Source organism: Heteronotia binoei, chromosome 2 (genome assembly GCF_032191835.1).
Source record: "Heteronotia binoei isolate CCM8104 ecotype False Entrance Well chromosome 2, APGP_CSIRO_Hbin_v1, whole genome shotgun sequence".
In the NCBI taxonomy this organism is placed as follows: Eukaryota; Metazoa; Chordata; class Lepidosauria; order Squamata; family Gekkonidae; genus Heteronotia; species Heteronotia binoei.
In genome coordinates, this window is record NC_083224.1 from 157,848,451 (window position 1) to 157,862,000 (window position 13,550).

Below are 13,550 nucleotides of genomic sequence, written 5' to 3' on the forward strand. Positions count from 1 at the left end.
TGCATGAGATAGAAAAAGAACAGTCCAAATTACCATCTTCCCCAAGAACTGTTGTGGGACCACTCTTTAGATATCACAAAGATTTTCGAGGTGGTTTAAAGATCAAGACTGAAGTCCTGAACACACTTCCTAGGGAGTGAGTTCCATGGAAAACTGGATTTTTCTTCTGGGTATACATGTTTAGGATTGCACTGTGAGAAATTTATTGTAGCATGAGCTTCTACGAACATCGTAAAGGTAGTCCTCCCCTGTGCAAGCACCAGTCGTTTCCGACTCTGGGGTGACGTCGTATGACGACGTTTCCACGGCAAACTTTTTTTAATGGGCTGGTTTGCCACTGCCTTCCCCAGCCATCTACACTTTCTCCCCAGCAAGCTGGGTACTCTTTTTACCGACCTCGGAAGGATGGAAGGCTAAGTCAACCTTGAGCCGGCTACCTGAACCCAGCTTCCACCAGGATCGAGCTCAGGTCCTGAGCAGAGCTTAGGTCAAATTTCCTTTTTAACAAAAAGCCCACGCCCTCGAATTCTAACCCGCTTCCATCAAAGGGTATTTCTCTCGACCTATAAACATGTGTTCTGTTTATACGACTCCTACTACGGCTCATGATTCCCCCAATCCCATTCGTCCCACTGCAGACCACATAACCGGACGCGACGAAGGCCTAATCTGCCCGACTTCCCGCGCTGCTCGCCGGAAACCTCCATACTCCTCTCTAGCTCTCTCTCCGCTCAGCCACCTCCCTTTCCACTCACTCCCCCATTGGTCGCCTCAGTCCCGGAAGGCCCTCGCGTCATTTCCGCGGAGGCCGCCATCTTGTCGGCGGTTGGTGGAGTTCGACGCGGCTCAAGCTGGGACGCCTCCGCCCGCCTCGTTGCCGGCCTGTTTGCCCGCTTCTTCGGTCGAAGCCAAGTGACCCGTACCGCCGCGGGTCCCCGGTGCCGCCATGGCCAACAACTGTCCTGTTTTGGGCGCCGGGAATTGCCATCCGCCACCGCAGCATCAGGGGGCCCAGCCGCAGCATCCGCAGGCCGGAGCCGTCTTGTCGCCCCCGTTGCCGCTCCAGAGTGCGGGCCCGAAGCCGGCAGCCTCGGGCAAGCAGGGCAACGTCCTGCCCCTGTGGGGGAACGAGAAGACCATGAACCTGAACCCCATGATCCTCACCAACATCCTCTCCTCGCCTTACTTCAAGGTGCAGCTCTATGAGCTGAAGACCTACCACGAGGTGGTCGACGAGATCTTCTTCAAGGTGAGCGAGGGGATTGGGAGGGTGGCGGCGGCCGAGGCCGGCGGAGGCCCCCTAGCCTCTTCTCTCAACCCGCTCTTACACATGGGTTGTCTCGATCCTCGGTTTCGCACTCCCCTCGGCCGTTTTTGGTAGGACAAGATTAGATAGTTTTACGATTCCCAAGGCAAGGCCTGAGCTTCTTAAAAGAGTGTGACTGTATTGGTTTTTATTTTTCTATATGATGAATGACTGATAAAGCTCTCTGCTATAAGCCGAACCATATTGTTCAAGTCAGGGATAGTTCGGTATTATTGATCTATGGAGGGGAAGACATATATGCGATCACACACGCTAAATAATGCACTTCCAACTGGATTTTATTTTATGAATTGGCAAGACCCAGTTGGAAAGTGCGTTATTTAACGTGTGTGATTGCTGCCATTGTGTAACTCTCCCACGTTGAAAATTTGGGCTGGTCAAACTCTTAAACGTGTTGCTGGCACGAGTTGAAATATTCCATTTGTACATATAAGCAAAAAGAAAAAACTAGAAAGGAGAGTGTCATTGTCAATATTATTTACTTTCAGTATTTATAATCGGATATTTTCCCCAAGACAGACTTCAAAGAAAACACACCATTCTAAATAAAACAAGCACCATCATTTAGCATTTAAAAGTCTCATTGAAGACTTCGACTACAACTGTTGCTTGATTGCTTACATGATTTATATTCCACCTTTCAACACAGTAGGGACCAGCATTAACTTACATTGTTCGTGTCCCCATTTTTTTCTCACAACGGATCCTGTGAAGTAGATTAGGCTGAATATAATTTGAGTATAACTGACTCAAGGCTGCTCAGCAGACTTCCATGGCAGAGTGAGGATTTCCTGCAGATCATAGTGTGACAGTCTATCCCAGGGATGGCCAAACTTGCTTAATGTAAGAGCCACATAGAATAAATGTCAGATGCTTGAGAACTGCAAGACATGTGCATCAGATGTTTGAGACACAGAAGGAAGGAAAGCAAACTGATGGGGAGGGAGAGATGGAAAGGAAGCGACTTTAAATGCATTGTCCAAGCTGCTGGCTTGACTTGGAGAAGTTATTTAAAGCTGGTTGATGGGGTGGTTGGGGTTTTGAGAGCTGCACAATATGTGTGAAAGAGGCACATGTGGCTCCTGAGCCTTAGTTTGGCCACCTCTGATCTAACCATTGCATCACAATGGCTGTTGTGCTTTAAATTATAAAGATACTGCATTTCCCCCTTATTTTATTCAAGTACTGGCACATTACTATTTTATCTCTGTGTTTATTAAGGATAGTCATCTAAATGTTTGTGTGTATGAGTTATGACTTTCTGATTCTTAAATGAGGCACATTGTCCTAATAAGGAGAGGAGGATCTCTTTAGTTTGACTTATTTGGTATCTGTCTTTACTGTGACCACGTGGCAGGACTCTTGTAAAGCAAATAAAAATTCTGCAGTCTCTTAAGTTCCTCAGGACTTACTCATTTTCTGAAAATGTATTCTAACTCTAGAACTTTTAATGCTGAATCTTTGGTGCTGGACTGGGAAGGAGGACTCCAGCTAGCAAAATACTTTAAAATTGATTTAATGACTAGATAGGTAAAAAGTTCACTTATCAGTTTTATGTTATGAACTCTTTGGCCCTTTAAAGATGGGACCTGACTGAGTGAATAACATAAATAGAAATCTGGAGTCTGCATTTTTTTTCCCCTGTGAAAATATATTGTGATGTTGGCATAATTTGATATGCCAGTAGATTTCTATACACTAGAGTGAAATTGTTAAGCTGTGCTTAACTGTAACCTTTGTTAGTTTTTTTTTCACTTCTGTATCTAAACAACTGTGTGTATCGCCAAATGAGAGAAAGAGGCAGATTTCTTTATTAGTTGACGTTGGTGCCTTGCATTTTTTTTTCAACCATCAGAATCAGTTCATAGTATTGGCTTTTTCTTCCTGTGATTGTGATGTGGCATGCCATGTCTTTTTACAACTGATATAACACTTACGTATTTTGTGCAGTCTATTTTTGACTGCCAAATATTTTCAGTTCTAAAGTTTGTAATAAAGTTGTTTCAATTGACGAAAATATTTGCTTTAATCTACTTTGCAGGAGGTAGTTCTTATTTTAATACAGTGTTGTGTTTCGGTTTAAATTAAAACATGATTTGGGATATCTGTCAAGATAATGTATTTTAAATTTGTCAAGACAGCTTTGTTCATTTATGTGAATTCTAAATAATTCAGACGAAAGATGAAATGCTTTCCAGTGAGACGTTCTATTAATACTTTCACAGGGGTTTATAAAGTATATGCACTGCACACATATTCACTCAGCAGCAAGCTCCACTACCAATATTACATTGGGATTTACTCTCATGTAAATGGCCATAGCATTGTACTTGGTGCCTGTATCCGTGCAATCTGTGTTGTGGACCCCAGCTTTTGGAATGGCCAGCCTGATCAGGTCAGGAAGGGACCACAATTTGGCAATCCTCAAATTATATCAAACTGAATTATTCAGGAGGGCATAAATATTGTATAGGTAGTAAGGCTATATGATGATTCAGGAAAATACATTAATAAAGGAAAACGGACTGTGGACTATGCCATGTATAGCACCTTTTGTTGTATGCATTCTGTGTAACTTTTGCGCTGTTTAATATGTCATGTTAATAGTTTCACGTTCTTTCCACTTTGTTTTGGATTTTTGCTTGCTTTTAGATTTACACAATTCTAATGCTACTACATTGTTCTTTGTATGTCCCATCCTATGATTGTATTGCCTAATGCTGTGTAATCTGCCTTGTGTGTCTATGAGAAAAAGGAATTATAAACAATGTAAATAAATTATCCAGTCTCTTTGTTCCTCTTGTAAAGAGGGGGTGATGTTTTCTTCCTCCTACTGCAGACCCCCACTTTACTCATGTTGTTCCACGGGTCTGCTGATCCCCTCCAGGAAAAAACTTTCCAGGGGGCACAGGTGGACCTCAGGGTAAAAGTCCAAATCTGTAAAGTTCGCAGGTGGCTGGATACAAACCAGTATATCTATTCATGAAGAGACTGAAATGTAAAGACAGTTAAACTTTTTTTGTCCTCCATTGAAATATTAATATGCCTTAATTATTCTAATAATCTGCACTTGGTTTCCAAATAAGAGAATGGCTGTCTTACATTTTGTCTTTAGTCTCAGTCTCATATCAAAGATTTTTGTAACTTAAACATAGGCCAAATCCGCACTAGACATTTGATCCTAGTTCATCCCTGTCCCCAAACTGATTTTCTAGACTAGATTCATAAACTCACAGAGTTGGTTTCTATGATTCCATGACTCAAGTGTAGAATGTCAGTTTGGGGACAGGGATGAACCAGGATTAAAGGTCTAGTGCAGAATTGGCCATAGTGTGTAATTGGCCTGGGAGGTCTGCTGCCACAGCAGATTCCAGCCTGCAGCAGAACACCACTTTACTGCTTGAGACAAGTGTTCTGCCCCTTCTATACAAATTATTTTAAATTGGAGCAGAGTGCCCTGATTTAAATCAGGTTTTCAGTCTTGTAATGTGAACATTTCACAGATCAAAACAATTTGTTGGTTCCTTTTTGTTATTAAAATATGTTTATAAGTAGATCCTTTTTGCTACGTAGGAGAGTAAGCAGAAACTTTAGAATTTAATATTCTATCTGCATTTTTTTTAAATTTGCAGTATTTATACATTGCTTTTAAGCCACAGAAGCTCCCAAGGTGGTCTACAGTAAAAACAAACTGCAGCATTTCATCATAATACAATAACTCTGTTGTAGGTATTCTAGTTTCTGCTTTTTCTTCAGTGGTGAAGCCAGGAAACATAGCATCCCTGTAAGGATGATGCATGGCAGAATCATGAAGCATCAAATGTTAATCTTCCCTAGAGGGTTCAGCTGCTGCTTACCCAGTTGCTAATGACACTGTGTTTCAGGTTCTATTTGATGTTTCAGAGATGTGAGAGGCAAGGCTGTCCAGCTACCACTGACTCCCAGATAGATTCCTTGGTGTTTCAGCCCACACTGTCTGTACATAATCCAAGGATTGTATGACTTGTTTCACAGCCCCCTGAGAACCTTGTCCTGTCTAACTCTGTCCTCTCATCTGAGCAGAGAGGGATATTCAGTGCGTCTCCCCAGCCCTCTCAGTGTTCTGCCTTTTTTCTTTTTATAGGGCCACTTGAAGGCCCCAGGAAAACAGTAGTGACCTGTAGTACCAGATTTTGATTAATAATATCACCATCATATTGATTAGGGCATCCCCACAGCCATAAAACTTACTCATGGCTCTTGGGGCAGTCATTCTCTCTTTGTCTAACCCACATTAGACGAATATGAGGATAAATTATGCACAGAACTATAGATCACCATCTTGAGCTATTTGTAAAAAGAGCAGGGTAAAAATGTGGTGGAGACAAGAATAACGGTTGTGAACATTTTCAAGATTATTGCCTGAAGATTAAGAGTTCCTTTGCCTACGATATGTAATGTTGCAATCAGCTTTCCCCACTCTGTGAAGATGGTATCAGAAAAAATAGGGCCATACTGAAGAAGCCCACATTTTGAATTCTTTCCAGAAACTTACAGGGAAAGAAGTCCATAGCATTGACTCTTTCAACATGGTCCAGGATTGACTTGGGCTCCCAGACTCAGAAGGTCACAAGAAAGGGCCTATTTCATGAAAATAATCTTGTTTAACTAATAACTATCATCCTCTGCATCTAGAAAGTAATGGATGCTTGCCAGGAGTCAAAGAACTATTTATCTGGTTGTCTTAGTTAGGGATACTCCAAAACGAGTCAAAATTTGTGTTATCTGCTAATCTTGTCCCTTCCTGTGCAGGAAGGGAGAATGACTTTGACATCGTGCTGAATCATAGAGGTGCTTAGTTTTAGATGGCAAATGTGGACTAGTTTTGAATTATTTATTTTCTTTATTTTCTTTCTTTCAGCAGCTTGTTCCTATACTATATCATATTTAAAGATTTAGGAAACAGACATAAAAATAAACCTAGCAGTGACAGTGCCTTCCAGCAGAGCCTCCAGTAACCTCTTTCTCCTGCAGCATCCTTCAGGGCACCAGAAATCCTGGGAGAATGTCATTCCTAGGGATCTGGTGTTTAGCCTAGTTTGAAAGGAGTGGTAATAGTGGCAGGGAGAACTGTAATAGGATGAGACCATTTCACACCAAAACCAGATTTTGTAGCACTGTTGACCCAGTTAGGGATGTGCTAGGAGGCCAATCTAAACCTGTGACTACTAACACATCTTACAGCAGCAAATTTAATAAGATTGCAGGTTTCCTGATGATGTGCACTGGTCTATGTAATGTTCCTTGACATTACATAGGCCAAATGACTTAAACTTGGTATATTTAGGGTGTTTCATTAAAGTTCTTCATTTCCATTAGTAGTACAATCTCATTCAACTTTAACTTAAAGTACACACAACACAATGCTTTTCAACAAATAAACAGAAGATCATAAATGGTAGCCTGAAATTAAATTGAGTTTGATTATTTCCTTTCTCTTTGCAGGTCACACATGTTGAGCCTTGGGAGAAAGGAAGCAGAAAAACAGCAGGCCAGACAGGGATGTGCGGAGGGGTAAGTAGAAGTACGTGCCTTCTGAATTTTTGCGGTTTTTTTAAATATGGTAGCTACTTGTGAGTAAAGTGAACACTGAACATCTAGAAACTCTAGGATTGCTAGCTTTAATCAGGGGGGTTTTTTTGTAGCAGAAACTCCTTTGCATATTAGGTCACACCTCTGTGATATAGCCAGCCCTCCAAGAGCTTACAGTAGGTCCTGTAAGCTCTTGGAGTATTGGTTACATCATGGGAATGTAGCTTAATATGCAAAGAAGTTCCTGCTACAAAAAAGCCCTGGCTTTAATAAGTTTAGTTATTATATCAGTCTACTAAAGTCTCAGTTAATTGATAAAGGCATATTTTTATTGGTAGAACTGAAATGGAAGTTTCCTGTTAAACTGACTTCAAAAAGTTGACTGATTTGTTACTGATTCAAACTTTGCGGGGGGGGGGAGTAAAGTATTAAATTAAAATGAGGGTTTAAAAAAATAGTGTACAGTTCAAAATGGCAACCTATAATGAAGCAGGCCCTGACCAGGATAGCCGAATCTTGACCGATCTTGTAAGGTAAACAGGGTTGGCCCTTCTTAGTATTTAGATGGGAGACCCCCAAGGAATATTAGGTTCACTATGCAGAGGCAGGCAATGGCAAACCTCCTCTGAACACCTCTAGCTTTGAAAAACCTACAGGGTCTCCATAAATTGGCTGTGACTTGATGGCAAAAATAGTATTAATGAAGCAGATCAATCTTAATTGCTTGGAAAGTATGACTAATTGGGTGATGGTCATAGAAAATGACTTTAGTTTTTCTTCGAGAAAGTTTTCTATGTATTTACATCTGTGCTTAGGCTATTTACATGTCTTAAGTTGCAGGAGGAACTACATGTACAAGTAGCTGCTGCATGTGACATTTGCTGCTGACATTTGAACATAGTCCTTGTTGAAAGTGTTGGCGTTAGTGGTACTTGCTTGGTGAGGGGAGGAGATAATTACAGTTACTGCCTTCCTCCTGGGTGATCAAATACAACTCCTGAATTGATCCTTTCAGCTTCAGAAAGTACTACTAGTACTTCCTCCTAAGGTTCTGAGCTTGCTTGTTGAGGAAAAGGAATGTTGGCATTTATAGAAGGAAGTAATATGAAAGAGGACTCTGTATTACTCTCAGTTATTCAACTAGTTGCAATTGTTTTCTTCCTAATCTCTCAAGGTGCGTGGTGTTGGAACTGGTGGCATAGTGTCCACAGCCTTTTGCCTGCTGTACAAATTATTTACCTTGAAGCTTACCCGTAAACAAGTGATGGGACTAATAACCCATATAGACTCTCCATATATCAGGGCCCTTGGATTCATGTATATTAGGTAAGTAGTAGCATATGTAACTGCCTTCTAATTTAGTGCTCAATAAACATTATTAAATTTACACAGTCTCTTTGTACTTCAAGGTACACACAGCCTCCAACAGATTTATGGGACTGGTTTGAATCCTTTCTTGATGATGAGGAGGTATGTCAACAAGGGTAATAATTTGTTTTCCTTTTTTCTTTTGTTTTCTTTCCAAAATTTTAGCTAAAGCAACTTTGAGATAAAATTCTATAGGTTCCAAAGCATGAATGAAATCAAGATACACTTTTTGACCAAATGTGTCAAGCAGTAAAATCTTTCCCATCTTTAACTTTATGCAAACTTATTAGGGACTAGGGTTCAGAGCCATTCTAATCATTTCCAAATAAATCAAAAAGGAATTTAGTCTGTCAGCTGCCTGGGGTGGAGGGAAATAGAACACATCCTCAGTATGATGCTCAGGCTTTGGAGAGGTATTGTTGGTTTCATACTTCATGAGAAATTGTTTTTAAAAACAAATAAAAACTATTTTGAAAAAATAAATTCACTTGGATTTTAACCAAGATAATGAACACTTTTATGGCACTTGGCTTCCTCATATTTGGTGTAGGATAAATGATGTTCCTTTTTTTTTTTAGGTGAGATTAATTTTTGTAGCATATGATGTATTGAAATATATTTTGTTGTCCCTTGTATGCTAATACAGAAGGATGTTTGTTGTCCTCCTCCACAAAGTCATGGTCATTTTTGCTCCTTGACTTTTGTATTAATAAAAAATACACAGAGATCACTTTCATCAGTTATAGTTTACCTAAGTTTGCATCTGTTAAAGATGTGGAAATCAGTCAGCATTGTGCCTCTGTTACATACACTTGCCTAGTTGGTATTAATGCTTTGATTACTTTGTCGATACTCTATTTTTGTGTGCACCTGTTAGGTATTTCATTAAGCTAATGTGTTGTTTTCTTCTTTAGATCTCTGTACACCGATTTTATTTGGAAATACTGTATATGAACACTTAAATGTGTGTGAGTGCAAGCAGTTTTACATTTAGATTTTGTCTTCCTGTTTTAGATAACAAATCTCACTTTCCTTGTGTGCTTGCACTATAGGTTTGGGCCTGACAATAGCTGACTAACATGTCCTGAGCTGTGAGAGGGCATAGCAAGAAGGCCTTCATGCGGTAATGACCCTTTTCCGAGACAATGGTCATCATGGATTATGCGTTTCCAATTATTTGTTCCTTTATTTATTTTTTTTGCATAACTCTAAATTAGAAACCTCACTGCTTCATGGCAGTTGGTTTGCTATTGCTTCCAATTTAAGTAGGGTCCATTTTGTGCCTATAGCTTTTTCTGGTCATTTTTAGACAGGAAATGAAGTCGTCCTAAATCTGGTTGGGCCACAGTGTTGAGTGTAATCACTGTCCTCAAAAATTTTAATAATTTAGAACTAATTATCTTCTGTTTGGTGGTGTAAAGATTCAAGATGACAGTATATACACCAGCTGTGTAAGGGAATTCGCTGTTAAGAAATGGACCCTTTACTGTCTGACTGCAGGACTGGTACACACCTGCCTGCATACACACTAAATCAAATCCCAGCCTGTAACATATTTGACTAAATATAGAGGAACAGGAGTTGAAGTGCTTAAGCAATCATAGTTGAAACAGGAAAGATGGCAGTCAGAATAGTTGCATTTGTTTTAAACTGAACCTTAGGTGGCTTCTCACAATCAGAATCTGTGTTCTGTTTTGTGTTTCATTTTTAAGGACCTTGATGTGAAAGCAGGTGGTGGCTGTGTCATGACCATTGGAGAGATGCTACGCTCTTTCCTTACTAAGCTTGAATGGTTTTCTACGTTATTTCCGAGGATTCCAGTACCAGTCCAGAAAAACATTGATCAGCAAATTAAAGCCAGACCTAGAAAAATCAAGAAAGATGGCAAAGAGGGAATAGAAGAAGTGGAAAGACATACAGAACGTAGACGTTCAAGGTTATACATAAACTTTAAGAATAACTGCTGTATTTAGATTTTGTCTTCTTTGAAATCCATATGCCTAACCTATGTTCCTTTTTTACAATATGGACTTTTAAAAGGTAGTGACATTTATGTGCTTTATAGTACATAAAGCAATTAATATTAGCTAGCTGGGTAGTCCTTACTATAAAACTATTTGATTCCTGTGCCGCTGTGAGGAGAGCTAGAATGGATTTTAAGTCCTCTCAGTGTAATTGTGACCACTACTACACAATGGGAAAGATTTTTTAAAAAAATCCTGACAAGTGTAAAATTGAAATCAGATTTGCTGCTCATGTCTACTAAGACCCAGGGAGCCTCAGTAATGTTTAATCTGATCATATGGATCTTTACTAAAAAGTGCCTCCCACTGGGTTTAATGGTACTTGTTCTAGGTGAGTATGTGTAGGATTTCAAACCTGACCATATCAAATACCTTTTTCTTGAATCAGAGCTTCGAGGCATTCAGCCCAGCCTACTCTGAAGATGATCCACCAGAAATTTACCAGTCTTGACTGAGATCCGCCTTAATGTCTGCCTTTGCTGAACACTACAGTAACTGTAGTGCAATTGATAGACACTAATTCAGAAATGTTAGAAATTGGAATTATCTTGAAAGTTTAAGAATTGCAGTAACATGGAGTGGAAAATGTATAAAAGTACAAAAGCTTCTATGTAAAACCCTAATTAGAAAAAAAATGAGTTTCTTAAGCATTTTTTTTCATGTAGGTCTCCAAGAAGGTCCTTGACTCCCAGGAGGTCACCAAGAAGATCAAGGAGTAGAAGTCGTCATCGGGAAGGTCGTGGGTCATCCAGCTTTGATAGAGAACTGGAGAGAGAGAGAGAACGACAAAGATTAGAACGTGAAGCAAAGGAGAGAGAGAGGGAGAGGCGAAGATCCCGAAGTTCTGATCGGGCATTGGAACGGAGGCGAAGTAGAAGCAGGGAGAGGCACAGAAGTCGAAGCCGTGATCGAAAAGGAGACAGAAGAGACAGGGAAAGGGAGAGGGAGAAAGAAAATGAACGTAGTAGGAGGAAAGAGCGGGACTATGACAAAGAAAGAGGAAATGAAAGGGAAAGAGAGCGCTCTAGAGAGAGAGATCGTTCTAGAGAAAAATCAAAAGACAGAAAAAGTAAGAGCGAAACTGAAGAGAAAAGGCACAAGGATGAAAAAGACGAAAGGAAGCATAGGGATGAGAAAAGAGAGACCAAGAAAGAGAGGAGACACAGCAGGAGTCGGAGTAGGGATCGAAAGCGTAGGAGTAGAAGTGTGAGTAGGAATGCTGGCAAACACAGTAGAAGCAGAAGCAAAGAGAAGTCAAGTAAACACAAAAGTGAAAGTAAAGAGAAATCAAATAAGCGGAGTAGGAGTAGAAGCAGAGGAAGAACTGATAGTGCTGAGAAGTCCCGAAAACGAGAGCTTAGTCCCAGTAAAGAGAGGTCACGGAAACGTAGTAAAAGCAAAGAACGTTCTCATAAGCACGACCCCAGTGATAAGGACCACTCAGACAAACATGATCGTCAGAGGAGCCAAAGTACAGAACGAGAGAATCAAGAAAAACAATCTAAAAGCAAAGATGAGACTGTATGAATGTTCAGAAATGGATCATATTGAATCCTGTAAATGTTTGAAATCTTGCTTATTTTTTTTTCTTAAAGTTGAGGTTGTGCAGTAGTTGATGAGCACTCTTCTTCAATCTCCCTCTAGGCTGCAGATTGTCATTTCCTCTTTTGAGTAGGGAAGTGCCTTTGTAATCCCATTAAATGCATTGACTATTCCAGCCCATTTGTTTAGTTAAATTTCAGGATACAAATCTGTGCATTTTTTTTAACTTGTTCAAAATGTATCTGAAATGTACAATCTGTACATATGTCCTGAAACTGTTCTGATCCCTTTGGCATGGTTTGCCATGTTGGTTAAATTTGTATACGGCAATAAAACTGCCACTAATTCTACTTTGTTTTATAGATGTGGAATTATGGTTTCTCTTTTTGAATTAGCATGGCTGTGCTTTGCATAATAGTATGGCAGAAGCTTTTGAGGATGGGTCTTAAACGTGTATTATAACTAAAATATTTATGTGCATTCAACATCCATGAAGGCTGAAGTTCTAAAACTTTTGTGTCCATTTGTACTTCTTGTCTTGGGAAAGCATTCAAAATGTGTTTTTATTTGTGATGTTCAAGAAGGCATTACTTTTAGGGTAGGCTGTTCAAGGGGGTAGCAATTTTTAAGGCAGGGATTTAGGAGTTGCTGAGGCTTATGTAGTAGTTCATGCTACCTCATAGGAACGTTGATAAGCCTATACCATATCTACATAGACTTTCTGGGTCACTTTTATTGTTCATGTAAAGATTCCATACAATATCCCTAGGGTTTCTTTGGGGGGGGGGGGGGAAGTGTTGTTAAAAACAAAATTGGTGCCACCAACCTATCACTTATAAAGGAACCCCATGCTGACAAAGCTAAAGAAGATTGAAGGAGGGAGCCAGGAAACTGAAAGAAGGTTGCGCAGCAAACTTTAGTTTATGGCTTCCAAATAATTTTTTTTATAAAATGAAAGACACATTTAAAGTATCTTCATAGTGTTCTTTTTTAATGCATTTTTTTTTTACAAAGACTTGTAAGCATTGCTTGAGCGGAACAATTTTCTCTCTAGCAACGGGAAAACTAGGCAAATTTTTAAAACACTGATTACTTGTGAGATAATGTCAAAAATGCAGTATTGAAAGAAAATCATATCACAAAAGCTCATTTCTGTTTGGTAGACTTGTTCTAGTGACTTGTATAAGAAATATAAAATCTCTGGAATAAAGACTGGATTAATTTATTTGTGGCTTTTCCCCAGTTGTTCATTGCCAGCCGCCAAGTCATGTCGGTCTTTTCTGACTCATAAAAAGAAATAGTATGGTAGATTGATCCGTTTAACACGTAAAGAATAGCCTTCCCAGCATATAAGTGGAATGGTGGCAATTTGATACATCACTTAATGACTTCAAAAATAAGGTTCAGCTTGATGAACTACGTATTTATCTTTGCTTCACTTTTTGTCTATCCACCTACAAGAAATGCACAAAATACTTGTATTTTGAAAGTGTGACAGTAACTTCTATTCCCCTTCCATGTTAATTTCAAGAGGCTTTGTTTTAAAATGAACATTTCTGTCTTATGCACTATATCGGGGTGGCCAATGGTTGCTCTCCAGATGTTTTTTGCCTACAATTCCCATCAGCCCCAGCCAGCATGGCCAATGGCTGGGGCTAATGGGGGTTGTAGGCAAAAAACATTGGAGAGCTACCATTGGCCACCCCTGCACTATATAT

General features: G+C 39.8%; 1 protein-coding gene across 1 annotated transcript; it reads left to right on the plus strand.

Moving 5' to 3' along the window:
- The first annotated feature begins 739 nt into the window (after positions 1–739).
- PRPF38B (pre-mRNA processing factor 38B) lies at positions 740–13,057 on the plus strand. The gene is made up of 6 exons (XM_060232315.1): positions 740–1,249; positions 6,812–6,880; positions 8,073–8,224; positions 8,308–8,368; positions 9,979–10,202; positions 10,956–13,057. Exons 1-6 carry the CDS (start codon positions 947–949, stop codon positions 11,815–11,817), a joined length of 1,671 nt encoding a protein of 556 aa, XP_060088298.1. The 5' UTR covers positions 740–946; the 3' UTR covers positions 11,818–13,057.
- Positions 13,058–13,550: the final 493 nt, after the last annotated feature.

Coding starts and splice junctions, on each gene's coding strand:
- PRPF38B (XM_060232315.1), top strand. CDS start 947: ATGGCCAACAACTGTCCTGTTTTGGGCGCCGGGAATTGCCATCCGCCA. Junction 6,881..8,072: donor AGACAGGGATGTGCGGAGGG/GTAAGTAGAAGT, acceptor TAATCTCTCAAG/GTGCGTGGTGTTGGAACTGG. Junction 8,225..8,307: donor CTTGGATTCATGTATATTAG/GTAAGTAGTAGC, acceptor TTGTACTTCAAG/GTACACACAGCCTCCAACAG.